This window comes from Electrona antarctica (assembly GCF_951216825.1).
Source record: "Electrona antarctica genome assembly, chromosome: 13".
Classification (NCBI taxonomy): Eukaryota; Metazoa; Chordata; class Actinopteri; order Myctophiformes; family Myctophidae; genus Electrona; species Electrona antarctica.
Window position 1 is genome coordinate 50,426,522 of NC_136794.1, and position 16,362 is coordinate 50,442,883.

Here is a 16,362-nt window from a genome sequence, read left to right on the forward strand (position 1 = left end):
CCCATAATAACCCCCTCCTCACATCCCATAATAACCCCCTCCTCACATCCCATAATAACCCCCTCCTCACCTCGGAGCCCTCTGAGTCCGAGCAGCCAGACTGGTGGATTGTGTCCCAAAATAAACACAAAATGAGATAAAGTTATTACAGGACATAAATTGAAGACAACACTTTTGGCACAACTCGTTAGAGTCAGAGTCCTGAGGGAGGATGTACTGGATGGAGTCAGAGTCCTGAGGGAGGATGTACTGGATGGAGTCAGAGTCCTGAGGGAGGATGTACTGGATGGAGTCAGAGTCCTGAGGGAGGATGTACTGGATGGAGTCAGAGTCCTGAGGGAGGATGGATGACCTGATGGTTAGAGTCAGAGTCCTGAGGGAGGATGGATGACCTGATGGTTAGAGTCAGAGTCCTGAGGGAGGATGGATGACCTGATGGTTAGAGTCAGAGTCCTGAGGGAGGATGGATGACCTGATGGTTAGAGTCAGAGTCCTGAGGGAGGATGTACTGGATGGAGTCAGAGTCCTGAGGGAGGATGTACTGGATGGAGTCAGAGTCCTGAGGGAGGATGTACTGGATGGAGTCAGAGTCCTGAGGGAGGATGTACTGGATGGAGTCAGAGTCCTGAGGGAGGATGTACTGGATGGAGTCAGAGTCCTGAGGGAGGATGTACTGGATGGAGTCAGAGTCCTGAGGGAGGATGTACTGGATGGAGTCAGAGTCCTGAGGGAGGATGTACTGGATGGAGTCAGAGTCCTGAGGGAGGATGTACTGGATGGAGTCAGAGTCCTGAGGGAGGATGTACTGGATGGAGTCAGAGTCCTGAGGGAGGATGTACTGGATGGAGTCAGAGTCCTGAGGGAGGATGTACTGGATGGAGTCAGAGTCCTGAGGGAGGATGTACTGGATGGAGTCAGAGTCCTGAGGGAGGATGTACTGGATGGAGTCAGAGTCCTGAGGGAGGATGTACTGGATGGAGTCAGAGTCCTGAGGGAGGATGTACTGGATGGAGTCAGAGTCCTGAGGGAGGATGTACTGGATGGAGTCAGAGTCCTGAGGGAGGATGTACTGGATGGAGTCAGAGTCCTGAGGGAGGATGTACTGGATGGAGTCAGAGTCCTGAGGGAGGATGTACTGGATGGAGTCAGAGTCCTGAGGGAGGATGTACTGGATGGAGTCAGAGTCCTGAGGGAGGATGTACTGGATGGAGTCAGAGTCCTGAGGGAGGATGTACTGGATGGAGTCAGAGTCCTGAGGGAGGATGTACTGGATGGAGTCAGAGTCCTGAGGGAGGATGTACTGGATGGAGTCAGAGTCCTGAGGGAGGATGTACTGGATGGAGTCAGAGTCCTGAGGGAGGATGTACTGGATGGAGTCAGAGTCCTGAGGGAGGATGTACTGGTTTAGAGTCAGAGTCCTGAGGGAGGATGTACTGGATGGAGTCAGAGTCCTGAGGGAGGATGTACTGGATGGAGTCAGAGTCCTGAGGGAGGATGTACTGGATGGAGTCAGAGTCCTGAGGGAGGATGTACTGGATGGAGTCAGAGTCCTGAGGGAGGATGTACTGGATGGAGTCAGAGTCCTGAGGGAGGATGGATGACCTGATGGTTAGAGTCAGAGTCCTGAGGGAGGATGGATGACCTGATGGTTAGAGTCAGAGTCCTGAGGGAGGATGGATGACCTGATGGTTAGAGTCAGAGTCCTGAGGGAGGATGGATGACCTGATGGTTAGAGTCAGAGTCCTGAGGGAGGATGTACTGGATGGAGTCAGAGTCCTGAGGGAGGATGTACTGGATGGAGTCAGAGTCCTGAGGGAGGATGTACTGGATGGAGTCAGAGTCCTGAGGGAGGATGTACTGGATGGAGTCAGAGTCCTGAGGGAGGATGTACTGGATGGAGTCAGAGTCCTGAGGGAGGATGTACTGGATGGAGTCAGAGTCCTGAGGGAGGATGTACTGGATGGAGTCAGAGTCCTGAGGGAGGATGTACTGGATGGAGTCAGAGTCCTGAGGGAGGATGTACTGGATGGAGTCAGAGTCCTGAGGGAGGATGTACTGGATGGAGTCAGAGTCCTGAGGGAGGATGTACTGGATGGAGTCAGAGTCCTGAGGGAGGATGTACTGGATGGAGTCAGAGTCCTGAGGGAGGATGTACTGGATGGAGTCAGAGTCCTGAGGGAGGATGTACTGGTTTAGAGTCAGAGTCCTGAGGGAGGATGTACTGGATGGAGTCAGAGTCCTGAGGGAGGATGTACTGGATGGAGTCAGAGTCCTGAGGGAGGATGTACTGGATGGAGTCAGAGTCCTGAGGGAGGATGTACTGGATGGAGTCAGAGTCCTGAGGGAGGATGTACTGGATGGAGTCAGAGTCCTGAGGGAGGATGTACTGGATGGAGTCAGAGTCCTGAGGGAGGATGGATGACCTGATGGTTAGAGTCAGAGTCCTGAGGGAGGATGGATGACCTGATGGTTAGAGTCAGAGTCCTGAGGGAGGATGGATGACCTGATGGTTAGAGTCAGAGTCCTGAGGGAGGATGGATGACCTGATGGTTAGAGTCAGAGTCCTGAGGGAGGATGTACTGGATGGAGTCAGAGTCCTGAGGGAGGATGTACTGGATGGAGTCAGAGTCCTGAGGGAGGATGTACTGGATGGAGTCAGAGTCCTGAGGGAGGATGTACTGGATGGAGTCAGAGTCCTGAGGGAGGATGTACTGGATGGAGTCAGAGTCCTGAGGGAGGATGTACTGGATGGAGTCAGAGTCCTGAGGGAGGATGTACTGGTTTAGAGTCAGAGTCCTGAGGGAGGATGTACTGGATGGAGTCAGAGTCCTGAGGGAGGATGTACTGGATGGAGTCAGAGTCCTGAGGGAGGATGTACTGGATGGAGTCAGAGTCCTGAGGGAGGATGTACTGGATGGAGTCAGAGTCCTGAGGGAGGATGTACTGGATGGAGTCAGAGTCCTGAGGGAGGATGTACTGGATGGAGTCAGAGTCCTGAGGGAGGATGTACTGGATGGAGTCAGAGTCCTGAGGGAGGATGTACTGGATGGAGTCAGAGTCCTGAGGGAGGATGTACTGGATGGAGTCAGAGTCCTGAGGGAGGATGTACTGGATGGAGTCAGAGTCCTGAGGGAGGATGTACTGGATGGAGTCAGAGTCCTGAGGGAGGATGTACTGGATGGAGTCAGAGTCCTGAGGGAGGATGTACTGGATGGAGTCAGAGTCCTGAGGGAGGATGTACTGGATGGAGTCAGAGTCCTGAGGGAGGATGTACTGGATGGAGTCAGAGTCCTGAGGGAGGATGTACTGGATGGAGTCAGAGTCCTGAGGGAGGATGTACTGGATGGAGTCAGAGTCCTGAGGGAGGATGTACTGGATGGAGTCAGAGTCCTGAGGGAGGATGGATGACCTGATGGTTAGAGTCAGAGTCCTGAGGGAGGATGGATGACCTGATGGTTAGAGTCAGAGTCCTGAGGGAGGATGGATGACCTGATGGTTAGAGTCAGAGTCCTGAGGGAGGATGGATGACCTGATGGTTAGAGTCAGAGTCCTGAGGGAGGATGTACTGGATGGAGTCAGAGTCCTGAGGGAGGATGTACTGGATGGAGTCAGAGTCCTGAGGGAGGATGTACTGGATGGAGTCAGAGTCCTGAGGGAGGATGTACTGGATGGAGTCAGAGTCCTGAGGGAGGATGTACTGGATGGAGTCAGAGTCCTGAGGGAGGATGTACTGGATGGAGTCAGAGTCCTGAGGGAGGATGTACTGGATGGAGTCAGAGTCCTGAGGGAGGATGTACTGGATGGAGTCAGAGTCCTGAGGGAGGATGTACTGGATGGAGTCAGAGTCCTGAGGGAGGATGTACTGGATGGAGTCAGAGTCCTGAGGGAGGATGTACTGGTTTAGAGTCAGAGTCCTGAGGGAGGATGTACTGGATGGAGTCAGAGTCCTGAGGGAGGATGTACTGGATGGAGTCAGAGTCCTGAGGGAGGATGTACTGGATGGAGTCAGAGTCCTGAGGGAGGATGTACTGGATGGAGTCAGAGTCCTGAGGGAGGATGGATGACCTGATGGTTAGAGTCAGAGTCCTGAGGGAGGATGTACTGGATGGAGTCAGAGTCCTGAGGGAGGATGTACTGGATGGAGTCAGAGTCCTGAGGGAGGATGTACTGGATGGAGTCAGAGTCCTGAGGGAGGATGTACTGGATGGAGTCAGAGTCCTGAGGGAGGATGGATGACCTGATGGTTAGAGTCAGAGTCCTGAGGGAGGATGGATGACCTGATGGTTAGAGTCAGAGTCCTGAGGGAGGATGGATGACCTGATGGTTAGAGTCAGAGTCCTGAGGGAGGATGGATGACCTGATGGTTAGAGTCAGAGTCCTGAGGGAGGATGGATGACCTGATGGTTAGAGTCAGAGTCCTGAGGGAGGATGGATGACCTGATGGTTAGAGTCAGAGTCCTGAGGGAGGATGGATGACCTGATGGTTAGAGTCAGAGTCCTGAGGGAGGATGGATGACCTGATGGTTAGAGTCAGAGTCCTGAGGGAGGATGGATGACCTGATGGTTAGAGTCAGAGTCCTGAGGGAGGATGGATGACCTGATGGTTAGAGTCAGAGTCCTGAGGGAGGATGGATGACCTGATGGTTAGAGTCAGAGTCCTGAGGGAGGATGGATGACCTGATGGTTAGAGTCAGAGTCCTGAGGGAGGATGGATGACCTGATGGTTAGAGTCAGAGTCCTGAGGGAGGATGCATGACCTGATGGTTAGAGTCAGAGTCCTGAGGGAGGATGGATGACCTGATGGTTAGAGTCAGAGTCCTGAGGGAGGATGGATGACCTGATGGTTAGAGTCAGAGTCCTGAGGGAGGATGGATGACCTGATGGTTAGAGTCAGAGTCCTGAGGGAGGATGGATGACCTGATGGTTAGAGTCAGAGTCCTGAGGGAGGATGGATGACCTGATGGTTAGAGTCAGAGTCCTGAGGGAGGATGGATGACCTGATGGTTAGAGTCAGAGTCCTGAGGGAGGATGGATGACCTGATGGTTAGAGTCAGAGTCCTGAGGGAGGATGGATGACCTGATGGTTTCTGGCTGTTCTACTAAATACACACATCTATGCAGTAAAGGGTTTCCTCAGGCAACGTCTGACTGTAATCAATGTAAGATACAGGTCTAAATAAAGTCTTCGTGATGGTTTCTTTCCTTATCCTGTTCGCTATGTAAAGCTGTCATCATATAGAACACTTTAATTACATGTGACTACATATTTTGTTGTGTAAAATGTAGGCCTACATTTGTTATGCATCAATTGAGACTGAGGATATATTTGCACTAACAAAATATTGTTTATATCTGCTAAGGTAAATGCTAGTGCACTATTGTGTATTTTTATTGTTGATTCATATAAACCCAGCAATCAGACATTTGATATATTTGTGATACATGTTTGTTTTATATTTTTATCGCCTGTTAATAAATGCCTTATTTATGCACACAGCCTGATGGAATGAGAAATATAATTACAGTAATAATAAGTACAACTACTGTACTGTACTGTACTGTACTGTACTGTACTGTACTGTACTGTACTGTACTGTACTGTACTGTACTGTACTGTATCTATGAAAATACCAGCAAATTAAACCCAGCTGGTAAGACCTCGCCTCTTCTCTCTCACCTTGGTGTCCTCCGACTGGTGGACGCAAGAAACCAGACCCGAAAGAGGAGAAGATTTGAGAAAGCAATATTAAAAACAACAATAAATGGATTAGCAAACTGAAAAGGAGTATTTTCTTCTGTCTGACACTGAGCGAATGTGGTGTGGTGTGGTGTGGTGTGGTGTGGTGTGGTGTGGTGCGGTGCGGTGCGATGCGATGCGATGCGATGCGATGCGATGCGATGCGATGCGGTGCGGTGCGGTGCGGTGCGGTGCGGTGCGGTGCGATGCGATGCGATGCGATGCGATGCGATGCGATGCGATGCGATGCGATGCGATGCGATGCGGTGCGGTGCGGTGTGGTGTGGTGTGGTGTGGTGTGATGTGATGTGATGCGATGCGATGCGATGCGATGCGATGCGATGCGATGCGATGCGATGTTCACTGCAGTGCTGACACTACACGGGGACACTACACTACAGTACATACCATGTTGTCGTCTCCTTCATTGTCTGAGTTTGCCTGCTGCATGGTGACAACAATGGACACAGAAATAAAGGGATGGGTGAAAGAAAAGTTTAAGAACGGAACAACAAAATGGGGTCTATTAACAGACAGGGAATTAATAATAATAAAAAATGCACGTAACGAAAAATATAAAACATTATGTGGGAAAAGAAACGTGATGAAGGTTCACCGATTGACTCATGACACATGGACCACTACACTAACGGAAACTAAAACGGAAAAATCATCTTCATTAACTGAACTAAATAAAAAACTATAATAATAATAAAAACCAAAATGATAACCAACTGAAACTGTATTGTGTGTTTAACTAAAACAAACTGAAATTATAGACAAAATGCCCTTCGTTTTTCTCGTTACCAACAATAATATATATTTTTAAATGGCATCTTTTGTTGAGTAATTATTACACATTACAATAGGCCTATACTTACTCTGAACTATTTGAATTATGCACGTGACAAATAAGCGTCCCACAAATAAAAAACTACTACAAACTAGTAAACCCGCTCTAAAACCTAACTAAAACTAACTGAATTAGAAAAAACATTGTCAAACAAAACTATAATGAAAAATCCCAAACTATTATAGCCTTGTCGAAGTTGTCAATGACGCAAATCTACGTGCTTGTTCATTTTGCAACATTAACGTTCTAGCGGAAAGCAGAATACACAGAAGACATAATAGTCGGGTATTTAGTGCCACAATATACTTTGAACTCCACATCCGAACAATGGGATTCAGGTTGGAAATCAGCAGTTTCCCTTCAAGACTAATTTAAAAACACGACTCAACGTATTTTCAACTGGGAAAGAAAACGGGCCGCAACGTGATACATTTGTCAGGGTTTTTTCTCTTTACATTAGCGTGAATACAACACGTCTAAAGAGGGAACATAATTAGCGTGAATACAACACGTCTAAAGAGGGAACATAATTAGCGTGAATACAACACGTCTAAAGAGGGAACATAATTAGCGTGAATACAACACGTCTAAAGAGGGGAAATGGACAGACCCACCTCCTCATCAACATCCTCTGCTTCCTCTTCGTTCTCAAGCTTGGGGGAGGAAAGCAGCACCAACATAAAATGGTAAAAATGGTAAATGGTGCATTTATATAGTTCAGGGTCTTGCTCAAGGACACTTCGACACTAACTCTGGGGGAGCCCGGGTTGGTAACCTTGCGGTTACCATCCAGCCACTCTAACCCCTGAGCCACCGCCGCCCATCACCGCACATCACAGCCAAGTGTTACATGGACTTTACTGAATACATAGTGTAGTATACTGTAGGACAACATAGTGTTACATGGACTTTACTGAATACATAGTGTAGTATACTGTAGGACAACATAGTGTTACATGGACTTTACTGAATACATAGTGTAGTATACTGTAGGACAACATAGTGTTACATGGACTTTACTGAATACATAGTGTAGTATACTGTAGGACACAGCACATGGGAAGGAACACTACAGAGTTGTAAAGAGGATTGGGGAACTGTTGTTAGATACTCGGGACACGGTGGGGTTTGAACAGCGGTAAAGAGGATCTAACTGTTGTTATACTCTGGGCACGGTGGGGTTTGGACAGCTGTAAAGAGGATCAGGGAACTGTTGTTAGATACTCTGGGCACGGTGGGGTTTGGACAGCTGTAAAGAGGATCAGGGAACTGTTGTTAGATACTCTGGGCACGGTGGGGTTTGGACAGCTGTAAAGAGGATCAGGGAACTGTTGTTAGATACTCTGGGCACGGTGGGGTTTGGACAGCTGTAAAGAGGATCGGGGAACTGTTGTTAGATACTCTGGGCACGGTGGGGAGGAGCAGCAGGAACGGAACAAGGGGATGGAATGGATACTGCAGGAGTAACGTTACTTTCTAAAGTAACTCTGTTAGGTTACTGGATTACTGCCATTAGACATAATCCTGTTACGTTACAATATTACCTTCTGGACATACAGGTATTGGGACTAGGGACTAGGGTCTAGGGACTAGGTAATAGGGACTAGGGACTAGGGGCTAGGGGCTAGGGTCTTGGGACTAGGTAATAGGGACTAGGGACTAGGGGCTAGGGTCTTGGGACTAGGGGCTAGGGACTAGGGTATTGGGACTAGGGACTAGGGGCTAGGGACTAGGGTATTGGGACTAGGGACTAGGGACTAGGGTATTGGGACTAGGGACTAGGGACTAGGGTCTTGGGACTAGGGTCTAGGGTCTAGGGTCTAGGGACTAGGGACTAGGGACTTTGGTATTGGGACTAGGGTCTAGGGACTAGGGTCTTGGGACTAGGGTCTAAGGTCTTGGGACTAGGTAATAGGGACTAGGGGCTAGGGACTAGGGTCTTGGGACTAGGGGCTAGGGACTAGGTAATAGGGACTAGGGTATTGGGACTAGGGAGTAGGGACTAGGGTATAGGTAATAGGGACTAGGGTCTTGGGACTAGGGACTAGGGTCTAGGGTCTTGGGACTAGGTAATAGGGACTAGGGTCTAGGGGCTAGGGACTAGGGTATAGGGACTAGGGGCTAGGGGGGACTAGTGGACCAGACCTACCCTCTCCTCCTCATCAGTGAACTGTATAGAGAAACACACAAAAATGTTTTGCAAAATAATTTGATTAAAAAAAAATCTGACCAGCGGTGCTGCACTGTACTCGGTACTGTAGTACTGTACTGTAGTACTGTACTGTACAAGCCCTCGTTCTATAGGTTAGTGCCTAATCAGAGGCACTTATATTCACACACACCGCCGATGGCAGAGAAACCATCGCAAGGCTCATCGGGAGCAGTTGTCGGTTCGCTTGTGTTGCTCGAGGACATCTCAGGGATCAAACACCGGCCGAGTCAACCATCACAACACTAATTGACAAACATGATAAAGACACGATACAAATGGACCCCCCTCGGTTTTGCCAGACAAAGGCCCATCGTCACAGCTGTACACAACCAGGTTATGTGACATCATAATTATGTCACGCATCATGTGACAGACATGTCGGCCGATGAATTAGTGGAATATGTTATCAGGTGGATTACTTTATCAAATCACACTGTGTGAAAGATGTTGCATATACACAAGACTGGAAAGCATGTACGGTTTAGCCTGGGACTAACTTCATCCGAGTGTGTTTGAATAGACAATGACCCATAGCACTTATCCTACCCCCTTAGATAGCACTTTTTAGACTTAGATAGCATTTGAAACAGACTTATAGCATGTCATGTAGACAGCACAATAATTGCATTGTATATAGTCATAGCACATCATAGTAGCCTACATATGTATAGCATAGTATAGTATATATATGTATAGTTAATATGTATAGTGTCATTATATAGATATGTTCTAGTTACGTTCTTAGCTTACGCATGTTTCTTGATAAATGCATTTTATATATGTGATGTATTCCCATACTTTTGTTCCTGCCTAATGTAAGTCGCTCTGGATTAAGAGCGTCTGCTAAATGCCTAAATTGTAAATTGTAAATTGACCCGATGGAAGCTCCTGTGAAATTGTCAGATTGAAACATTGTCGCAAATAAAAAAAAGTAAATGCTGTACCTGGAAAACAGTGTGCTTAAATGCCAAGGATTACTTTTGTTGCTGTCGCTGTGGTTGTGTTCTGGTGTGTTGTTCCGACATACTATTGGTCCGAATGTCATTAGAACGACAAACTACCTCAAACCCTATTGGTCCGAATGTCATTAGAACGACAACCTACCTCAAACCCTATTGGTCCGAATGTCATTAGAACGACAAACTACCTCAAACCCTATTGGTCCGAATGTCATTAGAACGACAACCTACCTCAAACCCTATTGGTCCGAATGTCATTAGAACGACAACCTACCTCAAACCCTATTGGTCCGAATGTCATTAGAACGACAACCTACCTCAAACCCTATTGGTCCGAATGTCATTAGAACGACAACCTACCTCAAACCCTATTGGTCCGAATGTCATTAGAACGACAACCTACCTCAAACCCTATTGGTCCGAATGTCATTAGAACGACAACCTACCTCAAACCCTATTGGTCCGAATGTCATTAGAACGACAACCTACCTCAAACCCTATTGGTCCGAATGTCATTAGAACGACAAACTACCTCAAACCCTATTGGTCCGAATGTCATTAGAACGACAACCTACCTCAAACCCTATTGGTCCGAATGTCATTAGAACGACAACCTACCTCAAACCCTATTGGTCCGAATGTCATTAGAACGACAACCTACCTCAAACTCTAACCTAACCATATCCGCAAGCATGGGAGCAGCTGCATGTTCCACCGCATGTGGGAAACCCACGTGTGTGTGTGTGTGTGTGTGTGTGTGTGTGTGTGTGTGTGTGTGTGTGTGTGTGTGTGTGTGTGTGTGTGTTTCAGCTCACCCGCTTTGCTCCCATGGACTCGTGTGTGTGTGTGTGTGTGTGTGTGTGTGTGTGTGTGTGTGTGTGTGTGTGTGTGTGTGTGTGTGTGTGTGTGTGTGTGTGTGTGTGTGTGTTTCAGCTCACCCGCTTTGCTCCCATGGACTCGTGTGTGTGTGTGTGTGTGTGTGTGTGTGTGTGTGTGTGTGTGTGTGTGTGTGTGTGTGTGTGTGTGTGTGTGTGTGTGTGTGTGTGTGTGTGTGTGTGTGTGTTCCAGCTCACCCTCTTGGCTCCCATGGACTCAAACATCTTCTCCAATAAGACCCTCATCTGCTGAATGTTGTTCATCAGCACACACGGCTACAGGAGACAGAAAGACCAGTTATCAAAATCAGTTAATCCTTAAGTGGATCAATCTTTTAGTTGGTAACTAACTGTACACAGACTATCTTTAGTTGGTAATTAACTGTACACAGACTATCTTTAGTTGGTAACTAACTGTACACAGACTATCTTTAGTTGGTAACTAACTGTACACAGACTATCTTTAGTTGGTAATTAACTGTACACAGACTATCTTTAGTTGGTAACTAACTGTACACAGACTATCTTTAGTTGGTAACTAACTGTACACAGACTATCTTTAGTTAGTAACTAACTGTACACAGACTATCTTTAGTTGATAACTAACTGTACACAGACTATCTTTAGTTGGTAACTAACTGTACACAGACTATCTTTAGTTGGTAACTAACTGTACACAGACTATCTTTAGTTGGTAACTAACTGTACACAGACTATCTTTAATTGGTAACTAACTGTACACAGACTATCTTTAGTTGGTAATTAACTGTACACAGACTATCTTTAGTTGGTAACCAACTGTACACAGACTATCTTTAGTTGGTAACCAACTGTACACAGACTATCTTTAGTTGGTAACTAACTGTACACATACTATCTTTAGTTGGTAACCAACTGTACACAGACTATCTTTAGTTGGTAACCAACTGTACACAGACTATCTTTAGTTGGTAACTAACTGTACACAGACTATCTTTAGTTGGTAACTAACTGTACACAGACTATCTTTAGTTGGTAACTAACTGTACACAGACTATCTTTAGTTAGTAACTAACTGTACACAGACTATCTTTAGTTGGTAACTAACTGTACACAGACTATCTTTAGTTGGTAACTAAGTGTACACAGACTATCTTTAGTTGGTAACTAAGTGTACACAGACTATCTTTAGTTGGTAACTAACTGTACACAGACTATCTTTGCACAGAAACCACTCACAATCTTCTCCTTCTCGCAGTATGAGGGAAAGCTCTTGGCCAGCAGAGTGCAGTACTGTAGCAGCACCTTGGAGATGGTCTGAGGACACAAAGACATACAGTTTACATTCTGGTGGTCTGTGGACACAAGAAGGTCATACAGTTTACATTCTGGTGGTCTGTGGACAACAGACGGTCATACAGTTTACATTCTGATGGTCTGTGGACACAAGACGGTCATACAGTTTACATTCTGGTGGTCTGTGGACAACAGACGGTCATACAGTTTACATTCTGGTGGTCTGTGGACAACAGACGGTCATACAGTTTACATTCTGGTGGTCTGTGGACACCAGACGGTCATACAGTTTACATTCTGGTGGTCTGTGGACACCAGACCAGAGCATACCTATTTACAGCACATCCACAGTGGGTGAAGGGCCAACAAGGCAATTATGGAAGGAGGTATAGGGCCTGTCTTTATTGAATAAACAAACGACAACGTTTCGATCTCGACAGATCTTCGTCAGGTCAGTATACAGATGCACACATGTTTCATCACTTTTTATACCTTCTACACTTCTACCTTCTACCTTCTACACTTCTACACTTTTATACCTTATTTTTATACCTTTTATACCTTCCCCTCAGATTGAGTGACACAAGACACACAAGACGGCATACTGTGCTCACCGTGGCGGTTGTAGTGCGTGGCCACGGCGGGGTCGGGGGGTGCTGGGGGGGGGGGGGGGGTTGCTCACCGTGGCGAAGCGGCGGTTGTAGTGTGTGGCCACGGCGGGGGTTGGGGGGGAGGGAGGGAGGGGGGGGGTCCTGGGGGGGGGGGGGTGCTCACCGTGGCGAAGCGGCGGTTGTAGTGTGTGGCCACGGCGGGGGTTGGGGGGGAGGGAGGGGGGGGGTCCTGGGGGGGGGGGGGTGCTCACCGTGGCGAAGCGGCGGTTGTAGTGTGTGGCCACGGCGGGGGTTGGGGGGGAGGGAGGGAGGGAGGGGGGTGCTGGGGGAGGGAGGGGGCTCACCGTGGCGAAGCGGCGGTTGTAGTGCGTGGCCACGGCCGGGGGTTGGGGGGGAGGGAGGGAGGGAGGGGGCTCACCGTGGCGAAGCGGCGGTTGTAGTGCGTGGCCACGGCGGGGTCGGGGGGTGCTGGGGGGGGGGGGGGGTGCTCACCGTGGCGAAGCGGCGGTTGTAGTGCGTGGCCACGGCGGGGGTTGGGGGGGAGGGAGGGAGGGAGGGGGGTGCTGGGGGGGGGTTGCTCACCGTGGCGAAGCGGCGGTTGTAGTGCGTGGCCACGGCCGGGTCAGGACACTCCAGCTTCTTGATGATCTCGAAGCTCTGGTTGAGCTGAGTGAAGATGTCCACCACGGAGCTGGAGAACAGGGCGTGCTCCGAGGTGGGCTGGAACTGGAGAGGAGGAGGGGGGGGGGGGGGGTTAGAAACCAGCTCCACAATGGGCTCTATGCACAGTCTCTCGCACACACACACGCACACACACGCACACACACACACACACACACACACACACACACACACACACAGGCTCCATGGCTCACCCCCTCTCTCTTGTCTCTCTCCAGAGCTCCATGCATGAACTCCATGGAAACGTCTTCATTCTCAGACAGCCAGGCCAGGACGAACTGCAGGAACCACCTGGTGGAGAGAGAGAGAGAGAGAGAGAGACATACAGAATGAACCACCTGGGCCTGGGCCGTGGCTCAGCAGTCCAGGCACCTTGGCTGGTAATCCAGTCTGGCAGTGTGCCGCGGGTTCGACTCCCGATCCCGACGGCCTTTACTGCATGTCACCCCCCCATCTCTCTCCTGTCAGCCTACTGTCTGTCCCTCCATAAAAAATGTGTGTGTGTGTGTGTGTGTGTGTGTGTGTGTGTGTGTGTGTGTGTGTGTGTGTGTGTCTTACGCGGCATACTCCGGCACAGTGTCAGCTCTGCCAGGCAGGTCTCTGACATATTCATTGTAAAGCCACTTGACCTTGAAGTGCAGGTTCATGTAGTCGGCCGACTTGCACAGCCTCTGCTTCTCGTGCTCTGTGGACACACACACACACACACACACACACACACACACACACACACACACGCACACACACACACACGCACACACGCACACACACACACACACACACACGCACACACGCACACACGCACACACACAGTAAGCACCAGGTTTTTCCATACAGCTGTTCCAGGTTCAGAGTACGATACAATGGCAGGTAAGAATTATGATCTAGTCGTAATCAAGGATGGCTTCATGGCTGTCTGGCAGAAGCCTTAATGTCACGCTATGCTTTCATCTTCTTTATGTTATGTCCCGTTAGCGCTAACGAACGCCCTACTTTGTCCTACAGGACTTCATGTGTAAAAGTAGAAAAACACGTGTTGCACATCTCTGCAAAATGTTAATTTTTCAGAAAATGAAGACATTATTTTTTAAAACAGAGCAATACTGCCTCATCAAAGTTGGTCTTGTGACTTTATATATTGTCAATGACTTACGTGAGAGGGGGAGAGGTGGTGGAGTTAGCTGCTATTAGCAGACAGTTTGAGGGTCCAATGGAGTTAAGAGGTTTTGTCCAAAGCGTTTATAACTACTCTCCATTGGTTCAATATTTGCAAAACAACACACAGGTGTTCAGTAGCACTGATTTATGCAAAAAATAATAATCTAAAACCTCAACAATAGAGTTAGGAGGTTTCCTCCCGACAGCAACGATATCTTGATGCATTGTGAGCTTCTGTAGATCTGCTATTTATGACATTGAGGTATTTGTACTTGAGTAATTCCAACTTTACTCCATCACATTTTGGATCAAAATATGGTCCCCAGCTAAATGATGCAGACTTGGTTGGTAACCAAATGGACCCTTATAGATCTTTAACTCCCTGAGAGCGTAAAATGAAACCAAATGGACCCGTAGCAGTTAAAGATCTATTGTACTGTTCAACATCTGCATTACTTAATTAAGTCTACACAATAACAGAATGTATAGAATCATTATTATTTTGGTCAACGTTTGCCTGTTATCTCTCCTAATGATTTTCTTTTTTTTTTAATACGTGGTGCCAAAGTTTGTGTTTTCGCCATTGAGAATGCATTTGGCGTTTAAATTAAATAACTCAGAAACTATAAAACATTTCAAAGTTCCAGCATGTGTCTCCACAGTCAGCTGAATTATAAAAAATGTGAATGGATTTTCTAGGTGAAAGTGATTTTTGGGCAGTTTTAATGTGTTAAGATAAAACACTTAACTCTTTGAGCGTTTCAAGGATTTCTATATAGTAGGTAGACTTCTCTATGGCCAGAATGGCGTTTTTGAATGATTTATTGAAAATTCTCTGTTGTGAATGTGTGACAACGAAATACCTTCAGAGAAAGCTTGACTTGTCTGCTTCCAGGAAAAAAATGAACTGAGTTGATAAAATGTTTAGTTCTTGTGTTGGAAGCCATTTAAAAGAGCCTGCATTTACACTGTTTCTGTTTCTAGGACAACCAAAAAAAGTTATGCCCGGTTGAAGTTTTATTTTCTAAATAACTTTTTTTCTGCTGGGCATACATAGCCATGCAATATCTCATTTTAAAGGGTGAGTTGTCTAGTTCAATTAAAATAAAATAAAAAGTTTCTCACATGTACCACTGTAGATATTTTGCCATCTATAAATAGCATGGTCAGTCATGATCAATCTGACCTATCCAGCTAAAAGTCCCCATAGCTCTGAAATTGGAACATCATATAAACTCAATTCTTTTTTGGGGTAAAATTAGACATTCTAACGCACATTTTGATATATACCATGTTTACATAGTCTTACCAGTACCTTGTCTATTCATGCATGTATCTCAAAAACCTGTTATGAAGAAACACAGTTTTGATAAAAAAACACATCCAAGGACATTGTTTTGATATGACTTGGTGCCCATGATATGTATCAAAATATAGACTTGAATGTATACTGTATTATAAAAAAGAAATTGAGTTATTACCATCTACCGTTACAGAGTAAATCACAGTTGAAACTTGCTTAGTCATATACAATAAACCTCACAATAGTGAACAAAATAGTCATGACAGGTCTAACTCATTGTAAAAGCGTCTTTTATTTTTTACGACTACTAACATAATAAAATGATAAATATTACAGAAAATAAATAGGCCTACATACAAAACAGTTACTCCTCCCCTAGCTCTGATCCATAGCTCTAAATGCGCATTTAGAGCTATGGATCAGAGCTACTCCTCCCAAATGTCCCCAAACCCAGTCCTTGACGGTGTGTGTGTGTGTGTGTGAGTTAACCTGACTCCGCCATATGGGGCTGTGTTCCCCCCTCCTGCTCCCATCTGGGAACTCTCAGGCAGACTTGATGCCCGGCCACAAAACGGCCTGGCCAATCAGCAGCAGCTTCTAGCAACTTCTAGCAGCAGCTTCTAGCTTCTACTAGCTGCTGCTGATTGGCCAGGCCGTTTTGTGAGCAACTTCGCTTCTAGCTGCTGCTGATTGGCCAG

The 16,362-nt window shown here is 47.1% G+C and overlaps 1 protein-coding gene across 1 annotated transcript in view; it reads right to left on the bottom strand.

The window, feature by feature from the left end:
- LOC306935036 (protein unc-13 homolog B-like) overlaps positions 1–16,362 on the bottom strand; it is a 269,334-nt gene that overhangs the window by 34,917 nt on the left and 218,055 nt on the right. Inside the window, exons 22-26 of the mRNA XM_079517857.1 lie at positions 13,762–13,888; positions 13,398–13,494; positions 13,105–13,248; positions 11,855–11,932; positions 10,835–10,912 (exon numbers count right to left, since the gene is read on the bottom strand). Coding sequence (XP_079373983.1) covers positions 10,835–10,912; positions 11,855–11,932; positions 13,105–13,248; positions 13,398–13,494; positions 13,762–13,888 — 524 coding nt within the window. The remainder of the gene's footprint in view (positions 1–10,834; positions 10,913–11,854; positions 11,933–13,104; positions 13,249–13,397; positions 13,495–13,761; positions 13,889–16,362) is intronic.